The sequence below is a fragment of the Larimichthys crocea genome, chromosome VI, assembly GCF_000972845.2.
Source record: "Larimichthys crocea isolate SSNF chromosome VI, L_crocea_2.0, whole genome shotgun sequence".
Classification (NCBI taxonomy): Eukaryota; Metazoa; Chordata; class Actinopteri; family Sciaenidae; genus Larimichthys; species Larimichthys crocea.
Genome location: NC_040016.1, coordinates 18,270,986 through 18,296,825, shown reverse-complemented (window position 1 = coordinate 18,296,825; position 25,840 = coordinate 18,270,986). Strand labels below are relative to the sequence as shown.

General features: G+C 40.7%; 1 protein-coding gene across 2 annotated transcripts; it reads right to left on the bottom strand.

Moving 5' to 3' along the window:
* Positions 1-3,889: 3,889 nt before the first annotated feature.
* Positions 3,890-25,065, bottom strand: gdf11 (growth differentiation factor 11). Of its 2 annotated transcripts, none has more exons than XM_010753450.3 (3): positions 23,689-25,065; positions 10,362-10,735; positions 3,890-6,214 (listed from the first exon to the last, which is right to left on the bottom strand). In XM_010753450.3, exons 1-3 carry the CDS (start codon positions 24,101-24,103, stop codon positions 5,834-5,836), a joined length of 1,170 nt encoding a protein of 389 aa, XP_010751752.1. In that variant the 5' UTR covers positions 24,104-25,065; the 3' UTR covers positions 3,890-5,833. The 2 variants fall into 2 exon arrangements, with proteins under 2 accessions (XP_010751752.1, XP_019132283.1); XM_019276738.2 differs by having other exon boundaries at positions 3,890-6,211; positions 23,689-24,669.
* Between the last annotated feature and the right edge of the window lie 775 nt (positions 25,066-25,840).

Genomic DNA, 25,840 nt, shown 5'->3' with positions numbered 1-25,840 from the left:
GATGACTGCAAGTTATGCAAGAGGTGAAACCAAATAAAAACTTGAATGAAAAGTTTCTTTCATAGAGTAAAACTTTCTATCATTTTTAACAGACGAAGCAGAAGAGATGAAACACTGTGCTGTTGTGTTACAAAGGTTAATACCAATATTAATACAACTAATAAGAGAATTTAGGGCTGCTGCTATTGACAAAAAATAACGTTACTGGCACTGATGATGATGAATGTAACAAGAATGTGTTTCCTCTTTCTGTGACAGCATCCAATATATATTTATATTTTTTTTTAAAAAGCCACTAAAACAAGTGATTTAAAATATAAAGATGGCAAAGAAAATCTAAAATTGTTTAAACCATAAAAGTAAGTTAAGGTTTAATCAAGTGAGGCTTGTGTGAACTCAGTGACATCTGAAATACTATAGAGACAATTCATCCACGTTCAAACATTATCATCATAATATGAAGTCTATGTTTATTCGTCCGAAACACAAGTTAGATTTTGTTTTTAAAAAATAAATAAAATAGATTTCACAAAAGTACAACCACACACTTAGTCAGTGACTTTGTCCGGCTGCGTCAGCTCGTCGTGACTCGAATCTCTGTGTCTCCACCGTTTATTTTATTGTCATGTGAGATTCTTTCATCCCATAAGAGTGTGTGTGTGATCTTCTCTGAACAGTCCCCCCCCTCTAAACACTGGGCAGTCACTGAGCCAGACAAAAAGGTGTTACTGATGACTGTGTCCAGCAATTTAAGCTATTGAGAGTTGGCCCCAATTCACCTTCTTTCTTAACTTTATGGCTATAATTGCCATAAAGCTCCTCCCAAATCCTCCCAGCCCCCACCTGCCTTTCTTCAGGGCTTTGTAGCATGTTCAATATTCCCATTGTACTGTACCTTTTCTCCCCCCTTCCACAAGTGTCTCAATGGCATAGTTTAGTCTTTATTTAATGAAGCTAGGTCAGAGTTCATCATGTTAGGAGTCTTAAGGCTTTGGGTGCAGCATTCAGCCTCTAACACTTCATGTCCAACTTGTACAACTACTCCTTATGTGCCAAAACAATAAAAACATCCATCAATGTCCTCCCTTGTCTATGTAGGGCGGGTATGACTGATGATGTGTACGGCACATTGATGCACTTGAGGGGCAGGGGACTGTGTGAATGTTTGTTTATGTCAAGTGAGGATTTGTCAAAAGGTTTATGTCATTGCTGGCATCAGTCTCCTCAAGCTTGTACTGGGTGGTCTTTGTCTGTTTGCATCCGTAAAGAGCTTCGTTCTCACTCTCATTTGTTCCCTATTGATTCTCTAAATTAGGTTGATGAGAGGCCCTCCTATCAGGTGGCATATTAATTGGGTCAGGCTGGATCTTATATGACATCCAAATAATGGCAACCCAAACCCCAACACTAAACCTTTGTCCCCTGAATGCTCTCTTTCACCAATTAGCCTCACGGTGAATCTGCTTCCTGCCACCTCTGCTGCCTTTAACTGTTTTTCAAGATGCCACCAGTGGTGTGTGAGTGCGACGGTGTGTGCGTCACAAGGTGTGACACTAATTTACAGATTACATTGTCCAATTAAAAACTGGATTCCAGTGATTCATTACAAAGCCATAAATAATGTTTTCTCCACCCAGAAATCGTTCAAGTTGATCAAATACAAAAACATACTCACATACCTTTTGGTTCCTTGTCACATTTTTTTGGTTAGTATTTCTAATATCCAGGCTATTGCCATTAAACTGGCTTTAAAGTAAGTGTTTAGTAAACTAGTTCCTATAAAACAAAATGTAACTGGACAGGGTTGCATCAGGTGTTGGTCAAACTAGTGATTTATTAAATTAGGTTGCAGCCTCACTGTTTATATCAAATAGTGTCGTTTGCACATTATTCTTTTCTCAACACTGAACAGTTCATATATTAACGTTAGTTTGTTAGCATAAACATCTGGCAGTCAGTGTAAATAACATTATGTAAGAAGTCTGTGGGATGCGATGCCGAACATTTGCACTCAGTTAAATTAAACACTACCTTAGCTTTCTAATATATGACCTGGGTTAGATCGAGGAGTAAACAAAGAAAGAAGCAAATGGTTGTTTGACTATGGGGTAAACTGTTAAGATTTTTAATTATATTTAACAAATATAAAACTTCAAATTACAAAATATCGTCAGGCTATAAGAGCAAATGATGTCAGGCAGAAGTCTCACTGGAAACACATATACACAAAGTGAAGTTTGGGTAAATTGATCGGCCTCCTCTTATTTTTGTTTCGGCTTTTAAATGATTGATTTCTTTTGACTGGAGAAAACTAATATTACAGTTGCACGTTTCCTAGCTACTAGATGAGACGTTCGTTCTTGAAACAACATCTCATAATTGATTATTGGTCACTTGAGGATAGAAAACTAAACAAGCTGTGAACCCACCACTGACACAACACTGACCCTTTTTAAGTTAAGATAACAGTGTGTTACCAAACTTCCCTTTATTTATGCTGCAGATATGAAGATTCGGTGTGTTTGTGTCCAACGTTCTCATATCAGAACTTATTTTGCTAAAAAAAAATAAATACCAATGAGCTGAAATACATAAAAAATACTTGATGTGATCCATAGTTCAGCTGGTGTGTACCGGTCCTGTGAGGGAGCAGGTTGAGTTAAACAGATGATTCAGTAAATAAACAACAAATCTCATAAGCTAAATAAATGATTTATTGTACAAAAGAAAAATGACAGTAAATAAACAACAAAAGGCAAAAATAACAATTGAACAGTTATTCATATGCACAACCATTAAACTACAAAGATGGGGTGATTTTTTTTTCTTCTTAAACTACACAAAGAACGGAGGAATGAAGGGGGGAAAGTGAGAAAAAACATTAGAAGCGGTGAACCTGTCCAAAACATGATAAATGTCAACATTTGGGTAGGTATTTACATAGAGATTTCTTACTCTCATATATTTATATGAAAACACTCTCACACATACCAGTATACAAACACTAAAATTCAAAATGCAACTTCTCAACAAGCCATAGATGTGGGCACAGCTAATTATTTCTTTTGACCACACATTTACCAGAGCCGCTACCATCAGTCACTCTGTCAATAACTCAATCTGAACCTGAGAGCAAGGGGACCCTGTGGTTTTTCATCTACATTTTTTGGGGGGGCGGGGTGGATGGAGGTTGGGGACGGGGGGGGTGGGGGTTCCTTATGGGTTAAATGTTTGCACAGATTAATCGATGACAATTTTTTTTAAAAAAAGCAAGGTTTTTAGAAGGCTAAAGTGAGGTAGACAGACTTTAAAATGCATTGTAATTAATATTAATAAATAGACAATTGACCAGTTTAATTATTTCCAACCACTGCCCCTAAACCAGCTTTTTCCTCCTTCCTTTGAAATGTTCTAGCATATTCCTGCGATCACAAAAGTTACAGCACACAACATGTCATCCTCTACTTTGGCTAACAATCCCTGGATACTCCTCCCATACAGTACTTACATGGGTGCTTTCACTTAAAATACACACAAAGGCAAAAACGTGTCCACGCAAAAAAAAGCCAGTCGACACATTGTTTAAGTCAAAAGGACGTAGTCTCTCTAACATGGTAACAGATTAAAGTTGGTGGGCGGGCCATTTCCAGTTAAAGCATTCTATGTTCATTAATCCAGACACTTATTATACAAATGACTTATCACCCAAAGTGGGCAAGGAGGCCTTTCAGGCCGCTGGTACAGTACGTCCAGGTTCCAGATTGGATAGAAGTGTGTGAGTGTATGGACAGGCCCCCGCTTCGGACAAAAGTCAGGAAAGCGTGATGGTATCAAAAAGAAGTGATAACCTTTTTCTATTTTTATGGTTTATCACCAGAAGCTTGAATAGTTTTTTTTTTTTTTTTTTTTTTTTAATCCTATACTGTACAAGCTCTCTTGTGCTTGGTAAAACACAAACAACACTTTACCTCCTCACGCCATGAACGTCCCATAGTGCAAAATTTATTGTTGGTAAGGTAGAGTGCCCCAAAAAAAGGTTTTTGTACCCCTTTTTCTTTTCTTTTTTTTTTTTAATATATACATATATCATTTATATATAATGTCAGAAGGCTCTTCCTTTATCCAACAGCATAGTGCTTTCGTTTACAACAAAAGGATATCTTTGCTTTGACATCCAGGAGACAAAGACAGACTTCAAGCGTACTAATCTACTCTGTGTTCAAGCACTAACAATATTTTCTCCGTTATGATAATGATGATACGGTCGAGGTGTAATGGGGGCATTTCTAAACGCAATCATATTGTTCTCTAAAGTAAAGTCAGCGGTTGAGTTACATTCTCTTGATTTTTTTTATTTTGCACGTTATGTGGTTTGTTGTGATTCATAAAAGCTATTATTTCTGAGTACAGTACTGCAGTTAAAGGATCTTTGACACAGATCTGAACGCCGTTCTACGCATGAGTGTGTAAACGTCTAGTGATAATACTGCAGTCATGTCTTGCGCTATTTTTTCAGCTCAATAATTCATTCAGGTTTACAGCAGGGTGAACATTTGAGCATACTGACACCCTTGCATGTTTTAAATTTCAGGATTCTGCTTTCTGTTTGTTATTACATGCTCAGCCCCGTGGCCTCTTCAAGTTATGAAACAGTGCATTTTACTTCTCTGTTTTAAACATTTAATGCAAAAGTCGAAGGTGTTAACGTGTATTTTCCTTTGTCACACAGAAGAAAGGAAACCTGTCGTGTTCCCGTCATCCTGCAGGACCCTGCTCCTCCTCCTCTCCCAGGCGGTGCCGAATGACTTCAGAGTGCATCTACATTACAATACTGTGTTTCGACTTTAGTGTGTGCAAGTGAAAAACCTAAATTTGTATGATCTACTTTTGCAGAATGGCAGAAATAGCTATACTGGCTTTTATTTATCCGCTTTGAAAGACAGAGTTAAAATAGCATAACGCCTTCTCTCCCTTTTCTTTTTTCGAGTTTTACAAGACTACAAATAAAAAAAGATCAAAGTAACTGTGAAAGGTTTCGTAGATACTCGAGAATGTCACACTGGGGTGTTATACATTAATAGAGGGTATAGGTTTGGTTTTGGATCTCCTCAACACTTTACATCTCTAGAGCACATCTCTAAACATCTGTAAACAAAATTTTGGATTTATAGTATTTCTAACCCTCCTCACATGAGCATGGATTTTGTTCTCTTTTTTGTTGTTGTTGTTGTTGTTAAAGTGATGGATTGCAAAAATAATTCTAATCATGCCCCCTTGCAAACGTTTTTGTGGATCAAATCTCACCCGTAAGTAAGTGTATCTGTGAAATTAAGTATTTCCAAACTCACCTTAGGATTGAAATTGCTTTTTAAAAATATTGTAAATGCTTATGTCTCCTGTCATCTCAATAATCCACTAACTTGGACATTTCACAAAGATGCCATTTTAAAAAAAACCAAACAAAATCTTTAAAAACCCACAAAACTAACACATACTCTATAACATAGTTTTGTCTCATTTACCGTTTTTTCTGAAGCTGCTCCACAAGGACAACCTCTTTAAATCATTCATAATGTACTGCATTTCCATCACTCAGTCCTTTTTTTGATTCATGTTTCATTTATAACTTTTTTTTTTCTTTTTTTTTTCTTTTTACAGTTAGAATCAATTTAATTACTGGAAAAATGGAAACCCAGTGGGATGATTTTGTGGTTGAGCAAAAAGTGAAATCTGGTGCCAAGGAATGGGTTCTGGTGCCAGGGGAGAGCTCCGTAAGGTTTTGGGTGGTTTGATGCGATGGTGGCTGTACACAAGTGTGCGTCTCCCCTGCAGCCTAAGAGCAGCCACATCTATCCACCACCATCCCTGGGATTTTGCCGTGAATGATCTGCTGCTTGTCATTGAAGTAGAGCATGTTAATGGGGGACATCTTGGTCGGGGTACAGCAGGGCCCTGCGGAGCCTCGGGGGTTGGCGTGCTGCACCAGGTGGGTGTGCGGGTATTTCTGCATGAACATGTACTCGCACTGACCGGAGCAATAGTTGGCTTTGTAGCGTTTGGGGGCAATGATCCAGTCCCAGCCGAACGCCTCGAAATCTACAGTCAGAGGGTAGCGACAGCAGCGAGACTCTGTGGAGTGCTCGTCGCAGTCCAGGCCGAGATTTCTTCGAGAACGTTTGGTTGTCTCGAGAACCTTCACTTCCAGGAACGGCTGCTGGAATCAGGGGGAGGAGAGGCAGGACAGAGAGAAAGAGGTGGTTATAAGAGAACAACAGCAGCATCATGGCTGACCTATCATTCAATAACATCTGAATTATATGACAACACAACTTAATGTCACTTAAACATTTTAGAAAATATGCTTATCTGTTTTTTTAGATGAAAAGAATAATCCCACGCTCCCATTTGTGAATTAACCATGGAGTTATCAGCTTGGCTTAGCTTAGAGACAGCAAGCAGCTCGCCAACACCTCTAAAACTAATCTGACATGTTGGTTTGAACAACAACTTAAGGAACTAGCAATGTACAAACTCACAGCAAAGTCTCTAGGAAGTTACTCCCAAGAAAATTGTGACTGCATGTATCCTTGAACCCTCAAAGTGTTGTTTGTGCACAGATGAGAAACACTGAGTTACTCAGTGAGCTTTAAACGTGCTTGCAGGAGCTGAATGTTTCCCCCTGTTTCCAGTCTTTATGGTAATCAGCTCTGTGCTTTATCTAAATTGTTGAGAGGTGAAAATGCCCCAAAATGTTCATCTATCTGTGATATTTAACATTTTCATGACCAAACAAACATTTATTTCTTTTATTGATTTATTGTAGTGACATATAATTGACTTTACGAAGGTTTGTAGACTGAAATGTCGTTAATAAAGATGAATACAGGTGATCTGGAGTGAGAGGGATCAGTTGGTTATTAACTGTAATTAATAACATTAATAATTGCTGTGAGTTTTAGTTTAGTTTCACCAGTTCTAGGGCTCTGCTATGTGTATAAAGGTTCACTGGGACATTAAGATAAAACCAAGCCATTGTTAATTTAATTAAAATGTGTTTTTCTTACTATTGGAAGTCAAAACATCTGCTGTGAAAAAAAAGTACGATGACACATCGTATCTGTGTCAAGCTAATGAGGGCAAAGAGCTTCACAAAGGTCAAAACATTGATGAACTGAGAAGGACTGCATCTCAACAAGGGAACCTACAAACACAGAATCAACTGACGAATATTTTGTAAGACAGATAATGTTACAAAAGAGAGTAACTTAAAAACTTTTCACATTCTTTTGAGCTTTACGAAATCCTTCAAAGCAAAACAACCAAGTTGACCAAACTATTTTACTTTCATTCAGCTTCATTGTTGAGACTGAGCTTCCTTAAGCTACTCTGTCACATAATAAAGCAAACCACATCAACTTACATTAAAAGGAGGATATCCTAAAAAGGAAAACTGCCAGTAAACAATATGAAAATATTTATGTGAGGCAGCTGGCGCACGTGTAGGAATAATTCCTGTCCAAACACAAACTGATGATACACTACAAACTGACAACATTTTGACATACAGTATAGGTGTAAATATTAAAATTACTGATGTCCTGGTATAGTTTATGTTGGCTCACTGTCACATCACTGTCCTGACTTACAGAAACACTTGAATAGAACAACTAGTTACACAACAATGCACACAGCACCTAGTTTCCTATCATACCGAGTAGTTCACTTTATTAATTTACCTCAATTCTAAATTAAATTAAATATTGTATGACGCTTGAAACCAGAGCAAAAGAAGCCAAACTGATAAACTTCACCCGCTGACTTCATGTTATGTGATGCTGACACTCGATTAACCAAGAATCTGATCTGATCCGATCAGTAACCATGATGACAGACGATAGATCTTTTTCACAGCAGACATCTTGTGTAATCTATTACATTGATTTAGTCTGATTTCTTTTTTTGACCACATGCGACACCAAAATTGTTTCAAAACTGAATAATACAACATTTTTAACTCTTCACCAAACATTTCCTCACTAATGTAAATTCAAATACAGTATCTAGTGATTTCCACTGAAGAGGATTTCAGGATTTCTACCAATTTATAACATTTGTGTTTACATGGCAACAACATCTTAGCACCTGGGCCTCCGTGCCCCAAGTTTTAGTCTATCCTCAACCAGGTGGTCTTGAAAGATTTCTCTGATTTAGCTTAACATGACTAACAGTTGCGAGACAACCTGAAAAGAGTCCATGCGACAAAGAAAATGATTTAAACTGCTTAAAATTCATCTGATATTTCACAAAAACATATGAATTAATTCTTCATTTTTAAAGTAGGAACACAATGTGCCATCCGAGCACTGTTTCAAAGAGCATTGATAGAAACGAGGCTTTTCTAACGTTGATGGCTGACTCTGTATGCTCGGTTTGATCCTTGACCCAGGAGGTCATCTGCAGGCTAGCATAACCTTGACCTTTGGGCAAAGCAAGCGGATCAAATATTTTACTCCATCATGTTTGTTTTACAAAGCCTTCCTCTCCCCACAGTGATTCCAGCTGGGCTCGAGCACAGTTTTTTGTGACGCATTCAAAAGAGGAAATAAGCTGAAAGGCCGTTGGGGTGAGACCATGTCAGCTTGGCCTTTAGGGCTTTTGTTGCAGAAAAAAAAGACCCAGAGGATCAGGGAGAAGCAGAGTTTGACTTTTTCTTTGCTTGTTGTGTTTTGTTTTATTTTGGTACACTTGCCTGTGTTTTTTGATCTTTTCCTTTTTTTTCGTTCAAGAATAATATTGCACACTGCTGTGTGCTCAGAGGGCAGCGATTTATTGGCCAAGACACCAGAGCTGACCTCTGATATGTGTTGTGAAGATCTGACCCAAATGACCACTTGGTAAATATTTGGTGTTACCTAACTGGGATGAGTGGCCTACATAATTCAACATAGATGTTGTACGTAACTGTCAGTTGCAGTGACTCTGAGATTTCTCACTGGATTAATGGTTCACGGATGGTTTTTTGCTTTAACACTGAAGTTTGAACTCATCCGTGCAAACCCCATCCATTACATTAGACATAAAAATCCTGTTCTCAGAGGCCCGGGAGGATCCTTTAAACACGAGGATAAATGATCCACAGCCTGAGGTTAAAACGCCTCAGCTGTTTCTACTTAATTTTAATATATAACTGTTCATACGGGGATAATTTTAGTTATAATGGAAAGAAAATAAACATTTAATTTAGGATTCATAACTATGAAACATAAAATGTGCGACACACAGTCTTAGTTAGCAGGAGAGGATGTGGCGATGACTTTGGTGGAGGCTGCTCCAAACAAAGCAGCTGTGTTTTCTCTGGACTGAACTAAATATAGAGTCATGACTGACATGTTGTGCTGTGATGACGGCAGTCAAGGTCGCAAACACGCGATGCGTGCTTCAGTTTTACGTCTTCAGAAATCTCTTCCAACAGTTCAAACTAAATAAACGTTTGAGATGTTTTCAGTCCCATCTCAGGCAGATAATTTACATGCCTGTAGGTTTCATATCCTTCAAATCTTTATGTGTGTGGAGATTTACAATCACTGTCTTTAAACGACAACACAACAAATACATGTTTGTGTGACATAAGTGTGAGGGAAGTGATTCTATTTACAGTGTGACTTTGTGATTTGGGCTGTGAATGTAGCTTTACAAGAATATCTTGTCGGCTGCTTTTTTTTTTTAGTATTATTGCAGGTGGATGCTCCATGATGCATCCTTTTAGACTTTGTGTCATATTAGCTGAGTCATTAATTTGTTTCCCTTCCTTCTGCACAGCTGCTGATTTTCATTAATTTAAGAAACAACTCACAAATGCTCCCTCTTTTACTGTGCCAATCATTTCCGCTTCACTTTTTGTAAAAAACTGATTTTCAAATCAGCTGTTCAATGCGACACTTCATCTGACATGAGCAAGTTTTCTCTGAAAAAAGTTGATTTTGATGCCCTAAACGTAGAAAAACAATCTTCAGAAATCTAAAACATCATGGTTGGGAACTTTTCTAACTCTGCTGCTCTGAAACAACATAAAGCGCAAAGGATACGAGACAAGATAGATTTCTATACATCAGTATTGTAGCCTGTGTTGTATTCTCACTACATAGTGACTGCAACTTTTCAAAATTTTTAAGAGCTGGCAGAAAGAAACGTGCCTTCCTTCATTTCTCTGCAGAGCTATTTGTTAAATTTTAGTTCAGTCCAGTTATTAATACAGATTCTTAAGTTTTTTTTATTCAAATATGAATTTGCATTTGTATAAATATGATCTACAATGGGAGTGATTCTCCCCCTGCCCCTGGGACAGGTCTGAGGGTCCTTACCAGCCCCTCCTCCCCGGGTCGCAGCGAGGTAACTGCCAGGTCATTGCCGCTCTCGTCAAAGGCGTTGATGTCGATTCCCCAGTTGGTGTGGGGCTGTTTGAACCAGTTCTGCAACACGTGCTTAAAGTCAATGCTTTGCCAGTGGCCGACCCTGGAGTTGAGCTCTATCTTCAGGGAGCGGATGCGGATGTGGCGGCTGCCCTGGTCCGTGACGGGCTTCAGCCGGAGGATCTGCAGGTAGACAGTGGAGGTCTGCTGCAGCGGTCGCAGGTACACCCACAGTTGGGCCTTCAACACCTTGGTGAACATTAGTTTGGGGCTGAACTTGAAGAAACAGCAGCTTGGTTTTCCATTCACCTGCACCAGTGGCTCCGCTGTGGAAAAGAGGACAGTTACATTAATATATGTATCGTATGTGCAGTAAACTGTGGACGTTTACTCTCTCTCCCTCGTTTCCTGTCATCGTCCTACTCTTCACTATCAAATAAAGGAATAAAAAGCCTTTTATCCTTTTTATTCTGACTCTTAATGATAGGTGCTGGTGCTCTTCTCTCTTCCTGCATCATTGGCTCCACCACAGAGGATCTTATTAGCAAAGCACAGTTCAAAACAGAGCATTTAGAAAAGCAAATACATAATCGTTCATAATCTTTTCATCACTCAGTGTATAACTTCATGGGCCATGAAACATTTAAGCTGACCTGCACGAACAAAACAGAGACAGCTGCACTCATGCTCAGTCATGCAGCAGAGGAACGAACCATGACACTCTGATTTACATATCAGTAATAACTGTGATCATATTCAGCCACATAACTGAGAGAGATCCTCTCTATTACAGCCAAGGGAGGGCTTTTAAAGATACAAGTGAATTTACTCCCAAAAGAGTACAAAGAATCAAAATCTATCAGCTGTTTTCTGAGTCACTACGATTAGCTCAGACTGTTGGTAGAGCTTTATTAATTCACACAGCAACTTTTTAAATAATAAATAAATCAAGCGACAGTGACACACACACACACACACTGACTCCTCTGAATTAACTTTGTGCTTTAATCCATCACCAAACATTTCGAGCCACACGGCCCCCTCGCCACAGTGACGAAGAGCTGCTGATGATTTAAAGATGAAAAAACGCTAAAATAATTTTTCCTGTGACGTGACCCCGAGTTTGTCTAATTCGTCCGTATCTGACGAAGACACCGCTGAGTCATGAAACACTGTATTTAATGTGACAAAGAAGAAATCTCAAAAGGGAGCAGTGAACTGTGCTGAGACTCTGAGACAGAAAGCAGCTTTTTGGATGAGACGACCACGGATCTGCGCGTCACTTGAGAAGTGATAACACAGAGTGTTAAGAGCTTAGTAATACACTGCTGTTGTTGTCAACATATACGACGCGGCTTGCTTTCTAGATGCAATCCCCCGAAAGAAGTTTGGTTCTCCTGTGATAAATATTAACTAGGATTTAAACCCTTCAGATACAGCTGAAGTTTGAGTCCATAGTCCTCAACCACAGAAGATAATCAGCATTTCTCTTAATCTCTGTCTGACTGCTCGGTTTGGCAACATCTGCATGAAGGCTGTCCGTTATATGTGCACATGGTCCTGTTGTTTGGTTAATTCAGTCAGGTTACATTTGTGATTACATCAAGGTTTGGACAAACAGATACATTTGCATATTAAAACAAGGATCAGTAATGGTGGCCAGAGGCCAGATGGTAACCTTAGATTCCCCTGGGTCGATCATAATGAAAATGGTCTACCCCTACATTACAACTAGCAAAATTAAAGCATCTCAAGTTTTTTTTTTTTTGGGGTGGGGGGGCGTTGAAAATATATTTGGGGTGTGGATTAAAAGGACACAAGGCGTCTACTAAAATAGGCAGATTTATTCCTGTCATAATCCTTCGGCTCTGGTGTTTCTGTGATTTGCACCACATGTCAAATCTGCACACGGTTCATTTACATAGACCTCCATCTGATATAATGACATCCATCCATTGCATTCATACATTCATTTCCATGTAAAGCGTTCATTTATTAAGGGAAATTTATTCCGCATCTATCTGGCATAATAATGCCGCCAACTGACTACAATTGAATATCTAATCTGCCCATTTTCCTCTGAGCACGTTTGACATATTACAACTCCAGATTTTTAGCGAATAAACGGTCGTTTTACGTCATTTATCTCGCAGAGAAGCCTTGTTGTTCCTCGATTTGAAAAAAAGCAGATTTAAAAAAAAGAAAAGAAAAAACTGTATGGACTTGTCAATCATTGCTAAATCTGGGGTTGCTCAGGCAACCTGAAAATGCTTCCTGGGTCAAAAGGTTATTTGGCACCTCAGCCTAGTTAAGAAATGGGATCAGGGGTCAAAACCGTCAGCCTCTTTACATCTCAGGGGTCCTGGGGAGGGGCTGCCCTAATAGCCAGATTGAGTTTGAAGGTCAAGGTCGACCCTATGGCAATGGTAATATGTCTTTCTTCACAACACGCCTTTTCTTTTTTTCTCCTCCACCAGAGAATCATTTAAAATCTCAGAGACACAACAGCGCTGAATCATCCACAGTTTGTTTTTGTTGTGATTAGGGTGGAGATCCTCCAGCCAATAGTGATTTGTTTATCAAACCACGATTGACGAGGACAGAACACCGCGCCGAGCTGTTTGTTATTCTTTTTTTTCTTTTTTTTTTTCACACTAAACAAGTGTTGTAATTGAATTACGGGCATGCATTGAGGGATATGAATTCACTGAGGTACAGATGGACTATCCATTAGACAAGTCCGAGGGCGAAAGTTGAATAAGGGCCAAGCCAGGGACAGACGTGGTCCTTCAGCCTGTATTTCCTGGGACAGTCATTAGTGAGTGTAAATTATACAGTGTCTCACGCTGGACAAACAATATGTCAATGTTCCTTTTGGTGGGTTGCTGGGGTCACAGCAATTAACGTGGGTGGTGTTGTGTTTGCTCATCAGCACAAAACTGGGAATGAATGATTCTGCAGTTTGCTTGTGATTACTACTTTTTGTTGTTTTTAATCGCTGCAGATGGAGAATGACACACACCGGCTTTCCCTTTCCAAACAGGTTTTTTATCACTCTTGTTAGGTTCTTGGGAAGAAAAACAAAACAAAAGAAACAAGCCACCAAACACTGCAGAGCTACTACAATGGTTGAGTTTCTGGAGCAGAGCCCTTCTTTCTTGAGAAGGAGTAATCTGAGAAGCAGAGCCCGTACACCGTGATCCAGTTAGGACCCCGGTTATTAAACACACATGCACAACATATGAGCTACGTCATGTTAAACAATGCCTGCATTGATAGGTGAAATCAATTTGTGCCTTTATAGATCCTGTAAGTGCACATGTAAAGAGGCACACCGTGAAGGATGAATGCCTGCAGCTTAATTACACCCCACATCTTGGCACGGCGTTGCTAAAACTTGTGCAAAAGAAATGTGCAAGGCTAGCTTGTAAAGATAAAAAAAAAAAACACAATGGGACATTTAATCCTTCTACCTGAACTACTTTGCTCCTGCTGCCATAACACATTATCGTTGGAGGAGCAGCGCAATTTTACTGCAACTGCAGAGCTGTTTTTTTATGGCTTAATTTCCTGAACAATTTGCTCAGTTATAGTTCAGTGTTTAAACACTCTTAATTTCAATCCTGCAGTCAGGATATGAATTCAGATTTTGCATTCAGCACCACCTACTGGAGTAATAACACCTCTCTCCTCAGCCAAACTGAAGGTGCAGATAGAAACGAGTCCGTATACAGTAACAACACTCTTCTTATTTTGCTTAAAGAAGTAAAAGTAAGTAAGTATGGACAGAGGCTGGTGTTTTTCCAAAGGAAACAGGCTTGTTTGCTTTTCCTCCTCATGTTTCCAGCCTACTTCATTATTACAGCAGCTTATTTCCCTGTGGTATAATTGCAGCATGAATTTTACTGCCAGCACGCAGCAGGCCTGCAGGTGAGCCAATCAAACATCTGGTGGATTCCCTGGGTACCTGTGTCCCAAACTGTAGTAAGCCCAGAGCCTCCTATACATGCATGTTAAGGGGAGGCATATAGAATATAAGGGTTTATTCACCATGCCATCTGTCCACTTTAATATGACTGTGGCCCGTTTCAGCATTAAATGCTTTTAATAACCAAATGCAGTAATGTTACTGAGGGGGTACGGGAGCCAGTTAAAGTGTTGAAAACAGATGGAGAGAGGAAGTTAAAGTGTAGTCATACAATAAATAGGGAACGCATGTTGCCTGTGAGGGTGCTTAAATCTGGGCAGTATGGCAGAAATGGTAGATTTCTCTTTGAAAAAGAAAAGTTCACAAATGTTTCTACTTTTTTTTAGGATGAGGATTTCTATCCTGCCTCCATGTGCTAACAACTTTAAGACTACGTACTGCGATTATAAGATCCCGACCCAAAGAGAAAAATACCTAACAACAAGCTTAATATGCGAGTTTAAAAAGTGTTTCGTGTCCTCGTATCAGAACTTTAGATTTAATGTTGTCAAATATCAGCAGCAAAGTCTTCAAGTAAACTAAATGATGATTAAAATGAGCTTTTTGACCCAAACTCCTGACAACATATTGTGTACACGTGCCAATCAGGTGAAAATCTGCAGCTGAAATGGTGTTGGGAGAGAAATGGTCACTTATTGTTAATGTCCAAATGGATAATGCATCATGGTATAAACCTATATAGGAGTTTCATTTGCATATATATCTATATTTTCTTTTCTTAATGGGAAATGCAAATGTGCCATTTTGTGGTGAGTGTGTGTTTGGGAGCCTTCATGTTGAATAAATGTGACTCTAGGGTATCCCCACGCACCTCGGCATATTAATCATCGTGACACGTTCACGACCCTTCTAATAAGACAGGGGCCACAGTGCACCCCCTCAAACATCCCATCCCACCCCAGCCCCACTCCCTCTTTGTCTCTCGGCCAGTCCCAAGGGACGGGCGAGGGTGGTGGGGGAGGCCGGGCTCGAGCTGGGGATGGAGGAGGAGGGGGGGGTGTGTGTGAAGTTAGACCCCCTCATTCAGAAGCCCTCCCCTGGGACAATGGCAGGCACAAGACTCCTATTAGGACTGAGCACAGTAGCCCCCCAGGAGCAACAAAAGACACCTCCTAATGCTCCCTGTTCTAGCTCAGTGAATACACTCACACACACACACACACACACACACGGAAACATGCAACCACACATAAACACACAACATACACAAGCTCCAAACTGATGTCTTCAGCAAGCAGCTCATTGTTTTTCAGTGTTAGGGGTTATATATGTTTGTATTATGAGGGGGAATGCCTGCGGGACATCTCCAGCAGGACAGAGGATGAAAAGAAAGAGCGTGCAGTGAACTGCAATAAGGTGGACAGCTGGACAGCAGGAAGCATGCTGCGGTCTCACCGCTTGTGTCTGTGTGCATCCACACAAGACATACAAGACGTAAACGTCACGGGACAATGCGGAGCTCTGGTTTTAAAAGTTAAATCCCAAACTTTTTTTTTTTTTATACATGAACGAACAGAAAAGGATATCTGTAGCATTTAAAATGTATTTAAAGGAAAACAACAATCTAAGATAACAGCAATACAAAAAATACAAAAGTTTTTTTTTGCTCTTTGGAAGATGAGACGAGTTTTGTTCACTCCCAGCAATCAAAAGAAGCAATTCAGATTTTTGTTTATATCGTGGTTATTAATACAGATTCCACATTTGTTTGGCTTCCTTGCCGACATTATTCACGTTTATATTTTCTTTCATTTTTCGTTGCATCCACCCTCTAAAAAACATCTGAATCAGATGAATCAAGTTCACAGGCGTCATTCACGCATACGAAACAAACAGCGGACTACGATTCAGTTGTTGGGGGGGATGTTTTGTTTTATTTCTTTCAGTCTTGTGCTGCAACTTAGCAGTGTGTTAGTTCACCCGAGTGTCTCTGCTGGCATTCAATTTGGCAGTGACCCTCTCGTGAGATAATCGTTTCAGAGATTGTTGAAGCCCCCGATGGCTTCGGCAGGGATATAGCACGGAGGTGACTGATGGAAAACGGAAGAAAGAGAATAAACACTCGAGAGGCGATTGAGTAAATATATAGTTTGAATTTCAGCCGTTATTATTTAGATGGTACAAACTTGATTTACAGGCTGACCATATGTCACAGAGTATTGTGATTTAAGAGCTGCATATTAGGATGACACATCAACTAAACTAATGTTACTAAGGAATCCTGCAAAACTTCATCTGCACCTTGTTGGCCTTCACGACGCGTCAGTTTGGGGTCTTACAACTTATTTATGAACTATTGCAACATTACAACGTTTGTACAATGCAAAACAGAAGTATGAGTTTACTCTGTAACGGAACCGAAAGCAAAGTTCAGTTCAGTGTCAGTTAACATCGACAAAAGACAAATTACTGGTTGTTCACTTGGTTTCTTCCTCTCGGCGGTTATGCAATAACCTGCGTCAGAAGCCTTGTTTGATGGAGCAAATCTCGACACATCTATCTGTCCGTGTATGAGCATGCATTTTATGAATAAAAACATTGATTAAAAACAAAGACTGACACTAACACAGATCAATAAATCCAGAACAGGAACCAAGTCTCAAACTCTACGTGGGCCACCTGAGAGCAGCTCCATGAATTCATATCACAGTACATGTATAACAATGAGCTTGCTGTAACAATGCATCGCATCAGACACATTCTCCGCGCCATCATCCTAATTCATATCATACGACATATGTAGGTGGTGCCACGTTTTTGTTGTTTTATGGCAATTTGTTTCATTTATCGACTAACTGAGCCCTAAAACCTCGTCTTATTGCCAAAAATATGTAAAATGTGCATTAAATTAAAGGTTTAATATCGAGATTATTTGCTTGCAATAACATTTTTATACTGTCTTTATACTGCGTGCTGCCTCAGACCATATGTATGTAGGTCCCAGTCACTCGTGCATCAGCAAGGACATGATCCCTCACCGGCTTCCCAGTCAATTGCGTTTACTGGAATGCAAGACCAACGTGGAGGTACAACTACTAAGGTGAGAAATTTGCTCCATGCCACACATGTATCTGACTTTTGATGATTTACATGCAGAAAACAACTTCTATCCTAATTATGCAGACGAAACTCACATTTATCTCTCTCACCAAGTCATAGATGACGCATTACTCCTTCCTCTCTATCTTGCATCATACGAAACATCATAAAACTCTCTGATAGCAGTCTGACAACTGCTCTAAACTAAACATGAAGTGAAACCATTTAGTTTTTAAGAACAAACTTTCAGAATATACATGTTTGCCTCTAAAAGCAGGTTAAAAAACATCTAACACCATCTAATCCACACTAGACTTTTATACGTTTAATGTGTTTAAATAAACTTGAACTTCTAGTCAGCTCTTATGCAAAACAATCCACCCAATCCAGTAAAAGATGCACGTCACTATGACAAATTGATCTTCACTTTCCACTCTCAAACAGGGCGGCCAGCAGGTCAGCGTTTTTTAAAAATATCCACACATACTCCAAACACTTTTCCACCACACGTCGCCCACCGATTAGTTTTATCACCTTAAATGTGCCATATTTGTCCTCCTGTTAGAGCACACTCAGCTACTGAAAAAAAAAAAAAATCCCTGAAGCCACCCAAATCTGTCAGAGCCTCAGCCAAGAGTTTTCTCTAAAGACAAAGTTAGCGTGACCAGATTGTGTCAACGACGCTCCCACCTCGGAAGCTTTTTTCCTGCATATGCACAGTTTCCACATAAAAATATCTGACGTTCCCTTTATGAGCTATCCTCTTTATCCATCTGTGTTGTACATTATAGAAATCGAATTTGGCTCTCGTCCCTAAAGAAATCACTTTGGCACTGTGCAACTTCCCTAATGAACTTCCTGGGGTGATGTGGGTACGGCAGAAACACAACCACAGGTGATAAATACAGCGAGAAGGCTGCTCTCCTTTGTAGCAGAAAAGAGGCTAATTAAATTTTCATGTAGATAATCGTGAGGTAATCCACTGTTAATTGTGCTTCTTTCCGACACAGTGGCACCCTCATGGGATCCAGCATTATGCCCATGCAGCATTTCCTTTGCTTAAACGCCTCTTAGATTTAATGGACTCTTCCATAAACTGATCCTCAGCAGCTCCTCGCACACGACCACACAGAGCCTGAACGCATCCATCAACAATAATCCCTTCAGTGATCTCCATTTTATCTTTTCACTCCCCTCTCCCTCCTCCTCCTCCTCCTCCTCCTCACTCATGTCCCTACACAGGGCTTAATTACTGGTGTGAAGTAATTATTTCCTTTATTAGTGAAACGTAACATCTGTTTCAGGTCTTTTTAATTGTACCTATAAAACCCTTCCATGATTTCTGTCCCTTTAGGATAGGACTGGGCTGCTTGTTGCTCCCTGCGGACTCACTTTCTTCTTCCCTCCACCCCCCATCCCCACCACCACCACCACCCCCTCTTCATACCCGCAGCATGAGCCACGGTGCACCTAACTCGATCACACTCTTTGAAATCCTTTAAAGAAGCAACGAAGAGCTCACCAGTGCTCACGAGGAAAGATCGTCTTTTTTTTTTTTTATAGGGAGACAAAAAATATTCTTGCACAGCTATACCTCTGACATACATACATAAATTCTCCCAACTTCTCAGTGTTTTCTGGTATAAAGCATGCATTAAATTCCAAAGCAACATATTCCCAAATGCCAAAAGAAAAAGGCCGGCTGCAGGGACTGGTACACGGGAGCGTGGGAATAGGGGAAGGAGGGTGGAAGGAGTGAGATTCCTGAGGTCCTGGGGAAATTTTGTCCCTGTATTAATAGACTTTGGTCCCTTTGAAATTTTATTAGCCATAAAGTTGACAGTATGTTGTGCAATTTCTACAGTCCTACAGACCTTTCTTTCTTACGTTTTTTTTACTTCTTTTTAAACAAACCGGTTCGTGCCCCCCGCCGTCCAAACAATTCAACACCACAGTTTATCTTTCCCTCAACTGATGCCAGCAACTTACACAGGGAGAACAGGTGTCATCGTCAAACTGAGACCTCCATGGAATAAATAAATCTATAAAAACCTCACATAGTCATCAACTTCCAGCAAACACTGGCCAGTGAGTTGAAGACAGTCCGACTTCTGCTGCTCTGTCCTTTTAGCGCTCTCCCTCTTAATTTTTATGGTTCCTGCACCTTCAGGAAATGACCCTTTTATAGGGTCAACACTATAAAAGACTTGTTTTTTTGTGGGAGTGGTTAGTGGATGAGTGTGTGTGTGTGAGCGTGTGTGTGTGTGTGTGTGTGTGTGTGTGTGTGTGTGTGTGTGTGGTGGGGGGATAAGTGTTCAAGTTACTACCGGTTCGTCTTTGCTGCCAAAGAAAGAGACCCGATGAGGTTAATAGTCTCCTCTTCCAATATATCACATAGCTGTGAACTCTGTGACCCTTTTTGTCAATAGGAGAACTTTTCTCTGGAGTGTGTGTGTGACTGTGTGAGTGTGTGTGTGTGCGTGTGTGTGTGAGAGAGAGAGCATCCTTATGTGTCCACACAGGCGTGCACATGTGGAGATTTGCGTCGATCTGAATACATGTGTGTAGATGTTCATTTTGATGTACTGGAGCGTTGTGTAAGCCCGTGCTTGAACTGAATGTACCTCATTTTCACAGGATTACATAATAATACCAGTATAGCACTTCCTGGTGTTAGCCTACACACAGTCATGACGGACAGGACCAAAATGTGGGTATAAAATAAGTTTAGCAAAGCGAGAAGTCGCTCGAATAGATGAAATGGTTCATATGTGACCCAAACCTCTGTTTTCCCTCCTTTAAAGGTGAAGTTTTCCTTGCAGATAGTCGCTGATTTTCAATGTTTTGGACAGGCAGTAGTGTCGCTGGAATAAAAATTTAAACGTGAAATAAATGTTGGGAGGGAGGGTAAGCAAGCGCTGCTCTCTGCTGGTTCTCCACCACTGGACAATATCAAAATTACTCATAGAAAGTAAGTTTACTCAAGGACAAATACAAGCTTTTCACAAACAACCTAAACTAAAGTTCGTGTGCAACAGGAGATTATATAACCATGAGATGCGACTTCTCTTTAAGACATTTTCCTGATGTGCTCTGGCTGAATAATTTAGATTTTCAGGTCCAGCAGTTGGATAGTGTGTGGTTGTTAATCAGCATCAAAACATCCACGCAGAGACAGAGAGAAAGAAAGAAAGAAAGAAAGAAAGAAAGGAGAAGGTCAGTGATGGCAGAGGAAGGTCTGGACTAAATGTCTTGGACAGGTGACAAATGGGAGACTAGTGGGGTCAAATCCTCACCCCACCTCGGGCAAAACAAACTGAGCTGCAAGAATACACACTTTGCACGCACGCTCGCGCACAATTGCACCCATAAATCAGTCAATATGCAAAGAGCTGGGCTCATATGTGAATGCAAAATAGATTTGTTAATAAAAATCACCACTCGTTCACATGATGCTGCAGTGGAAGCTGATAAACGGCTCCGAACTGAGTCATTTTTTATGCATGAACAGCGAGCGGAGCGGTTACCTACACAACACACTGTATGGAGGGAGATGTTTTAGTGCCGCACTATGATATAAATAGCTGTACTTTTCCATGAAATTTCATAGTAATTAGAGACCAGGAAGCATGGACCCTCTCAACCCCCACTGCGGCACCCACGTACCTTGAGTGAATACTAAGAAGCAACTCTGGCATGGGTCCAGTTCAGTATGTACTGTGTGAACCCACATGGCCCATCAAAGGCAGTGTGCACGACCGTGAAAAGGGTGATTGGGTTCGAGGTGTGCAGGGAATAGTGTTTGAAGTCCTCCTTCTATCACAGAGACAGAAAAAGGCACTTTTAATCCTGTGGGATCACTAAGGCGCCACAGGCAAAAAGAGATGCACTCATTCTCTCAACTCTTCCATGAGTACCGGAGAAAAGAAGAGGAAGGAGAGAGGGGGCTAACGGGGAGGAAGGTTGGGGGGGTGGTGGTGGTGGTGGTGAAGGGAGGGTGGGAGGGAGGGCGGGAGGGAGGGAGGGGGGGAGGTGATGGGTGGGAGAGAGAGAGAGAAGGAGCAGATGATAAAAACTGCAGCTGACGTAAAAGAGATGAGGCAAACGGAACAGAGAGGAAGTGCTGTAACATGACAGATACAGCGGTAATGTCAGTCATTAGCTCCTCTGGCTGGCACAAGGCCGTTAGAAATACGCAATTAAGCCGGCGTCATGCGTAATCTGGCTTTTTCTGGCTTGAGAAGGTATCAAATCACTTTGCATGGCGTGTGTGAGCGTGGCTTTGCAAAAGATGGGAACAAAAAGTCCAAAAAAAAAAAAAAAAGATGTTTGAGGATGTCTTTCCGGAGGGAACAAATCCAATAAATGATTGATGATCTGCACATGAGGAGGGAGAGATAACAGCAAGTTACTGTAGAGAATCTCCACTCGGTCAGCATGTGTCGCATACATCCTATACGTGTGTGTGTGTGTGTGCGTTTGTGAGCATGTATAATAAAAATAGAAACATGGAGAGGAAACGAGGATGAGCGTCAGAACCTGAAGCACTAAAACACTGAATATGTCCTAAAAAACAAGCGCCACATGAAGCCAAACGGCTGACAAATGACACATCAAACGCTTTACAGCGCCTTCCTTAATTCACCTGGATAGACACAAGACATCAGCTGGTGCACTGCTGTCCTCCTCCTTTAGGATGGACTGCATCAGTCCAGAGCAAAAACAACTTTTGAAGACATGCGCTGGGTTCACATGGTTTAAAAAAGGCTTGGACGAAGGATGATGGAAGAGGAAAGATGGATAGATAGATAGATAGATAGATAGATAGATAGATAGATAGATAGATAGATAGATAGATAGATAGATAGATAGATAGATAGATAAAATTCAAGACGACAAGTGAGTGTGCAGTTACAACATGTCAGGGGAAGGTTGATAAAATGTGATCACAGAGATAAAGTCAGGACAGGTAATATGTTATTAAAGTATAAGATATGAAGAGATAGATAGATAGATGGATAGATAGATAGATAGATAGATAGATAGATAGATAGATAGATATTATAATGAGGGATTAATTATGTCAGGCTACACATAAGGCCAAAGTCTCCTGCGCACAGGCGTATCTTTGTTCACTCTTGGAGTGAAAAAAAAAAAACTGATTATTTGGAGTGTGTTTTATCCGCCTTGTGCAGAATATATTACGTGTGTAAATGTTGTTGAACCCCGCGATTCGGCAGGAAAAGGTCACACACTCCCCTCGACCCTAAGTGATTCTCTGTCTTTGTGTACTCGTGGTGAAAAAAAAACGAGCTGCGCCCATAAACTTCGCATTTAAAAGGCAAGTGCGGCCGAGGGGGGCCGCTGCATGAGGGGAACAATAGCAGCTTTTTGGACACACTTTTTCTCACTGCGATGAACAGCAGGGAAACCGGTAGAGCCTCCTATAAAAGACCGATAGAGCACAGCTGCCAGGGTTCAACAGTAATTTTAGAAAATGTCTCCAAGGGGCCTGCCTGCGGTTTATCTGCGGATTTATGGGAAACTATAAGAGCGAGAGCAAATTGTTAGGAGGGCAATAATCAGAGGGCCTCACGACGTGATCATAACTCCAGATTTTTAGGGCCTTTATGCAAAAAAAAAAAAAAAAAAAAAAGAGGACATAAAGGATAAAGTGATGCGACTGCCAGCCAAATGCTGCATTATCATTAATAATGCACTTGACGTTCAAACGGGTCTGTCATGCGTTTACTCCCTGTCACACACACACACACACTGAAAAATCATGTGAAAGAGACTAAGTTGGATCATGACAGCAGGTGGACTGAGGAGTTCAGCAGCTAAATATTAGACTCCATCACCATCACCATCATCATCATCACCATGAAAACAAAAGTCCATCAGGCCATATTGGAGCTGTCTGTCTCTTTATGCTGCTGATTATTGATTTATCAGGTTCACGCGTAATCCCTAGCCTATTTTGACAGCCGTGGTCAACAGCTGACCAGAGACGTTTGTCTAATTGTATCAGTCCGCTTCTCACACACACACACACACACACACACACACACACACACACAGAGTGGACCCCCAATCTGAATCTCAAAAAGTAGGTTAGGTCACTGACTTGAATGAGCCCCACTGGCTCCACGGTCCACGCAGCAGGCCTGAGTCACTTGAACCTATCTGCTCCGCAATTACGCGCATGACGCATTTGGAGACAATATTGTTGGGTTGTAAACTATTACTCACGCTCAGAGGCCATGGTGATCACGGACTCCGTGGTGGCGTGGTACTCATCCTCCTCCATAAACTCATCCTGGGACGACGCGTCTCCCTGGAAGTCGTGATGGTCCAGGAGCTGCTGGAGCGGAGGCGCCTTGGGCAGCAGCTGATTGACCACCTCCCGGCTGATGTTGGGCGCCTGCTTCAGACGCAGCTTGCTCAGGATCTGGGACTTGATGGTCTCTAGTCTCAGCACTTTGCTCTGCTCCCTCCAAACACAGGCGGAGCACTCGTGGGAACCGGCGTCCTCGTCCAGCAGGGACAGCCCGGCATCCGTGGGCGTCTCGCTGGCAGAAGGCAGCAGCAGATTGGGCTCATCGCTCCCCGACTGTCCCAGGGAGATGAGCACCATCAAGCACAGTAAGAAGTTGTACCTCGGCATGACGATGAGTGGACACCAGGCAATGCAACTTTTTTCTTTCTCTTTCTAGTCTTTTTACTCGCTTTATCCCCTTATATCCCCCCTCTCGGATGTGCGCCGCTCCTTGCCTTATCCTACAAAAGGCAGGGAATCAGTGACATGCATCTAATCCAATACGATCACCCCAAAGTTGCTTTTTTTTTTTTTCTTCTTTTCTTCACAGCAGGAGATTTTGCAATAAAATTTCAAAAAAAAAAAAAAAAGAAAAAGAAAAAAGTACGTTCCAGTGTGTCTCGGTTCGGGCTGTTTTGATTGAAAGTTAACAAATTATCTGTCTGATGAATGCATAGCCCGATCACATGTAGTATAATGGTTGTTTTGGGGTCCTTCTGTACAATTTAGTCCATGGAGGTGTGTGAATGTTCAGAAGTGTCACTGAAAAATGTGCAAGTGCGGTCAAAAAGGGGCTCTTTATATATCTCAGCTGCCCGGTGTCGTAATCCATCTCCATTGGCTAAGATTGCAACAAAAGGCTTTTAGGTCTGTCACCAAGTCAAGAGGGACAGAGCGAAGGGAGGGTGCGCGCACTGTTATGAGAGTATAAATGTTTTTACAGTGCACAAACAATGTCTCACATTAGAGATATAGCCCAATTAGGTTATTATGACGATGACATAAGACCATAGCTCACTGCGCTTGTTGTTATAAATTGTTAATTATGGTGTAAATTAAATAATAATAAAAAGAAAATGTGCGTGGATTCATCCCGAGTTCTCCACATCATAAAATCCTAAAAATCACACACATCTAAATACCCACGGTGCATTTTTTAACCAATGAGGAATCTTCATGTCGACCTAGCAGATGTTTAAGATGAAGATTATTTAGAAGTTGCACAAGCTTGTCCGATGTAAAACTGAGTAATCAAAGTATCTGCGTGAACCAGTAAAGTCACAACTGGCCTTTTAAAATTTAAACATCAAGGTGACGTTGAATGCACAGATGTGTTTTTTTTTTACTAAAGCTGCATCATGTGGTGATAATAAAAACGCTGATGTTTAATATCCTGTATCATTTAATTAGATTGATTAAAGTCATACAGTAGCAGCAGGTCTGCTATCAGGTCTCCTCTCATGTATGTAGACTTTATAATGTACATATGACTTCTTGAAAATTGTACCAATCTGTGTAGTTGTTATAAGCATCTGCAAATAAATAAATGTCATATATATTTTTAATTGAATTCTAGTGAATTAGTATAAAAGTCACCTGTGTGTCACGTGTTTGTCAAAATGTCAAAGATTTGATCAACCACACACCATGCCGTATTCATGACTGTATATGTGTGCTTCTTAAAAGTTGTGATATTTCTGGAGCAGATTTCTACATGTACAAACAATGCCTGCTCTCTGTGAGCTACACACTGACCCACTAGTGTCATCTGCTGGAGGAAAACACAGCTGCAGCTGCAGGACAGATCACACTATTAATGGCACTTTAGTGTAAACAGAGCACTTTGCTTATATAGTTTATGTGTATGGCAGTATAGATTGTTGAAATACTGATATGAACACTGTTCCCTTTTTTTCCAAAGTCATAAATTTGCATTTTTATTCCAGTTTAATGGTATGAACTAATCTCTCGGGTCCAAGAAGCAACAATAATCACTTCACTGTAACTTCTTCAACAATCAAACATTCTTTGAGTGACAATATTTATCTAAATTAAATAGATAAAAACACTGAACTAAGACTGGAC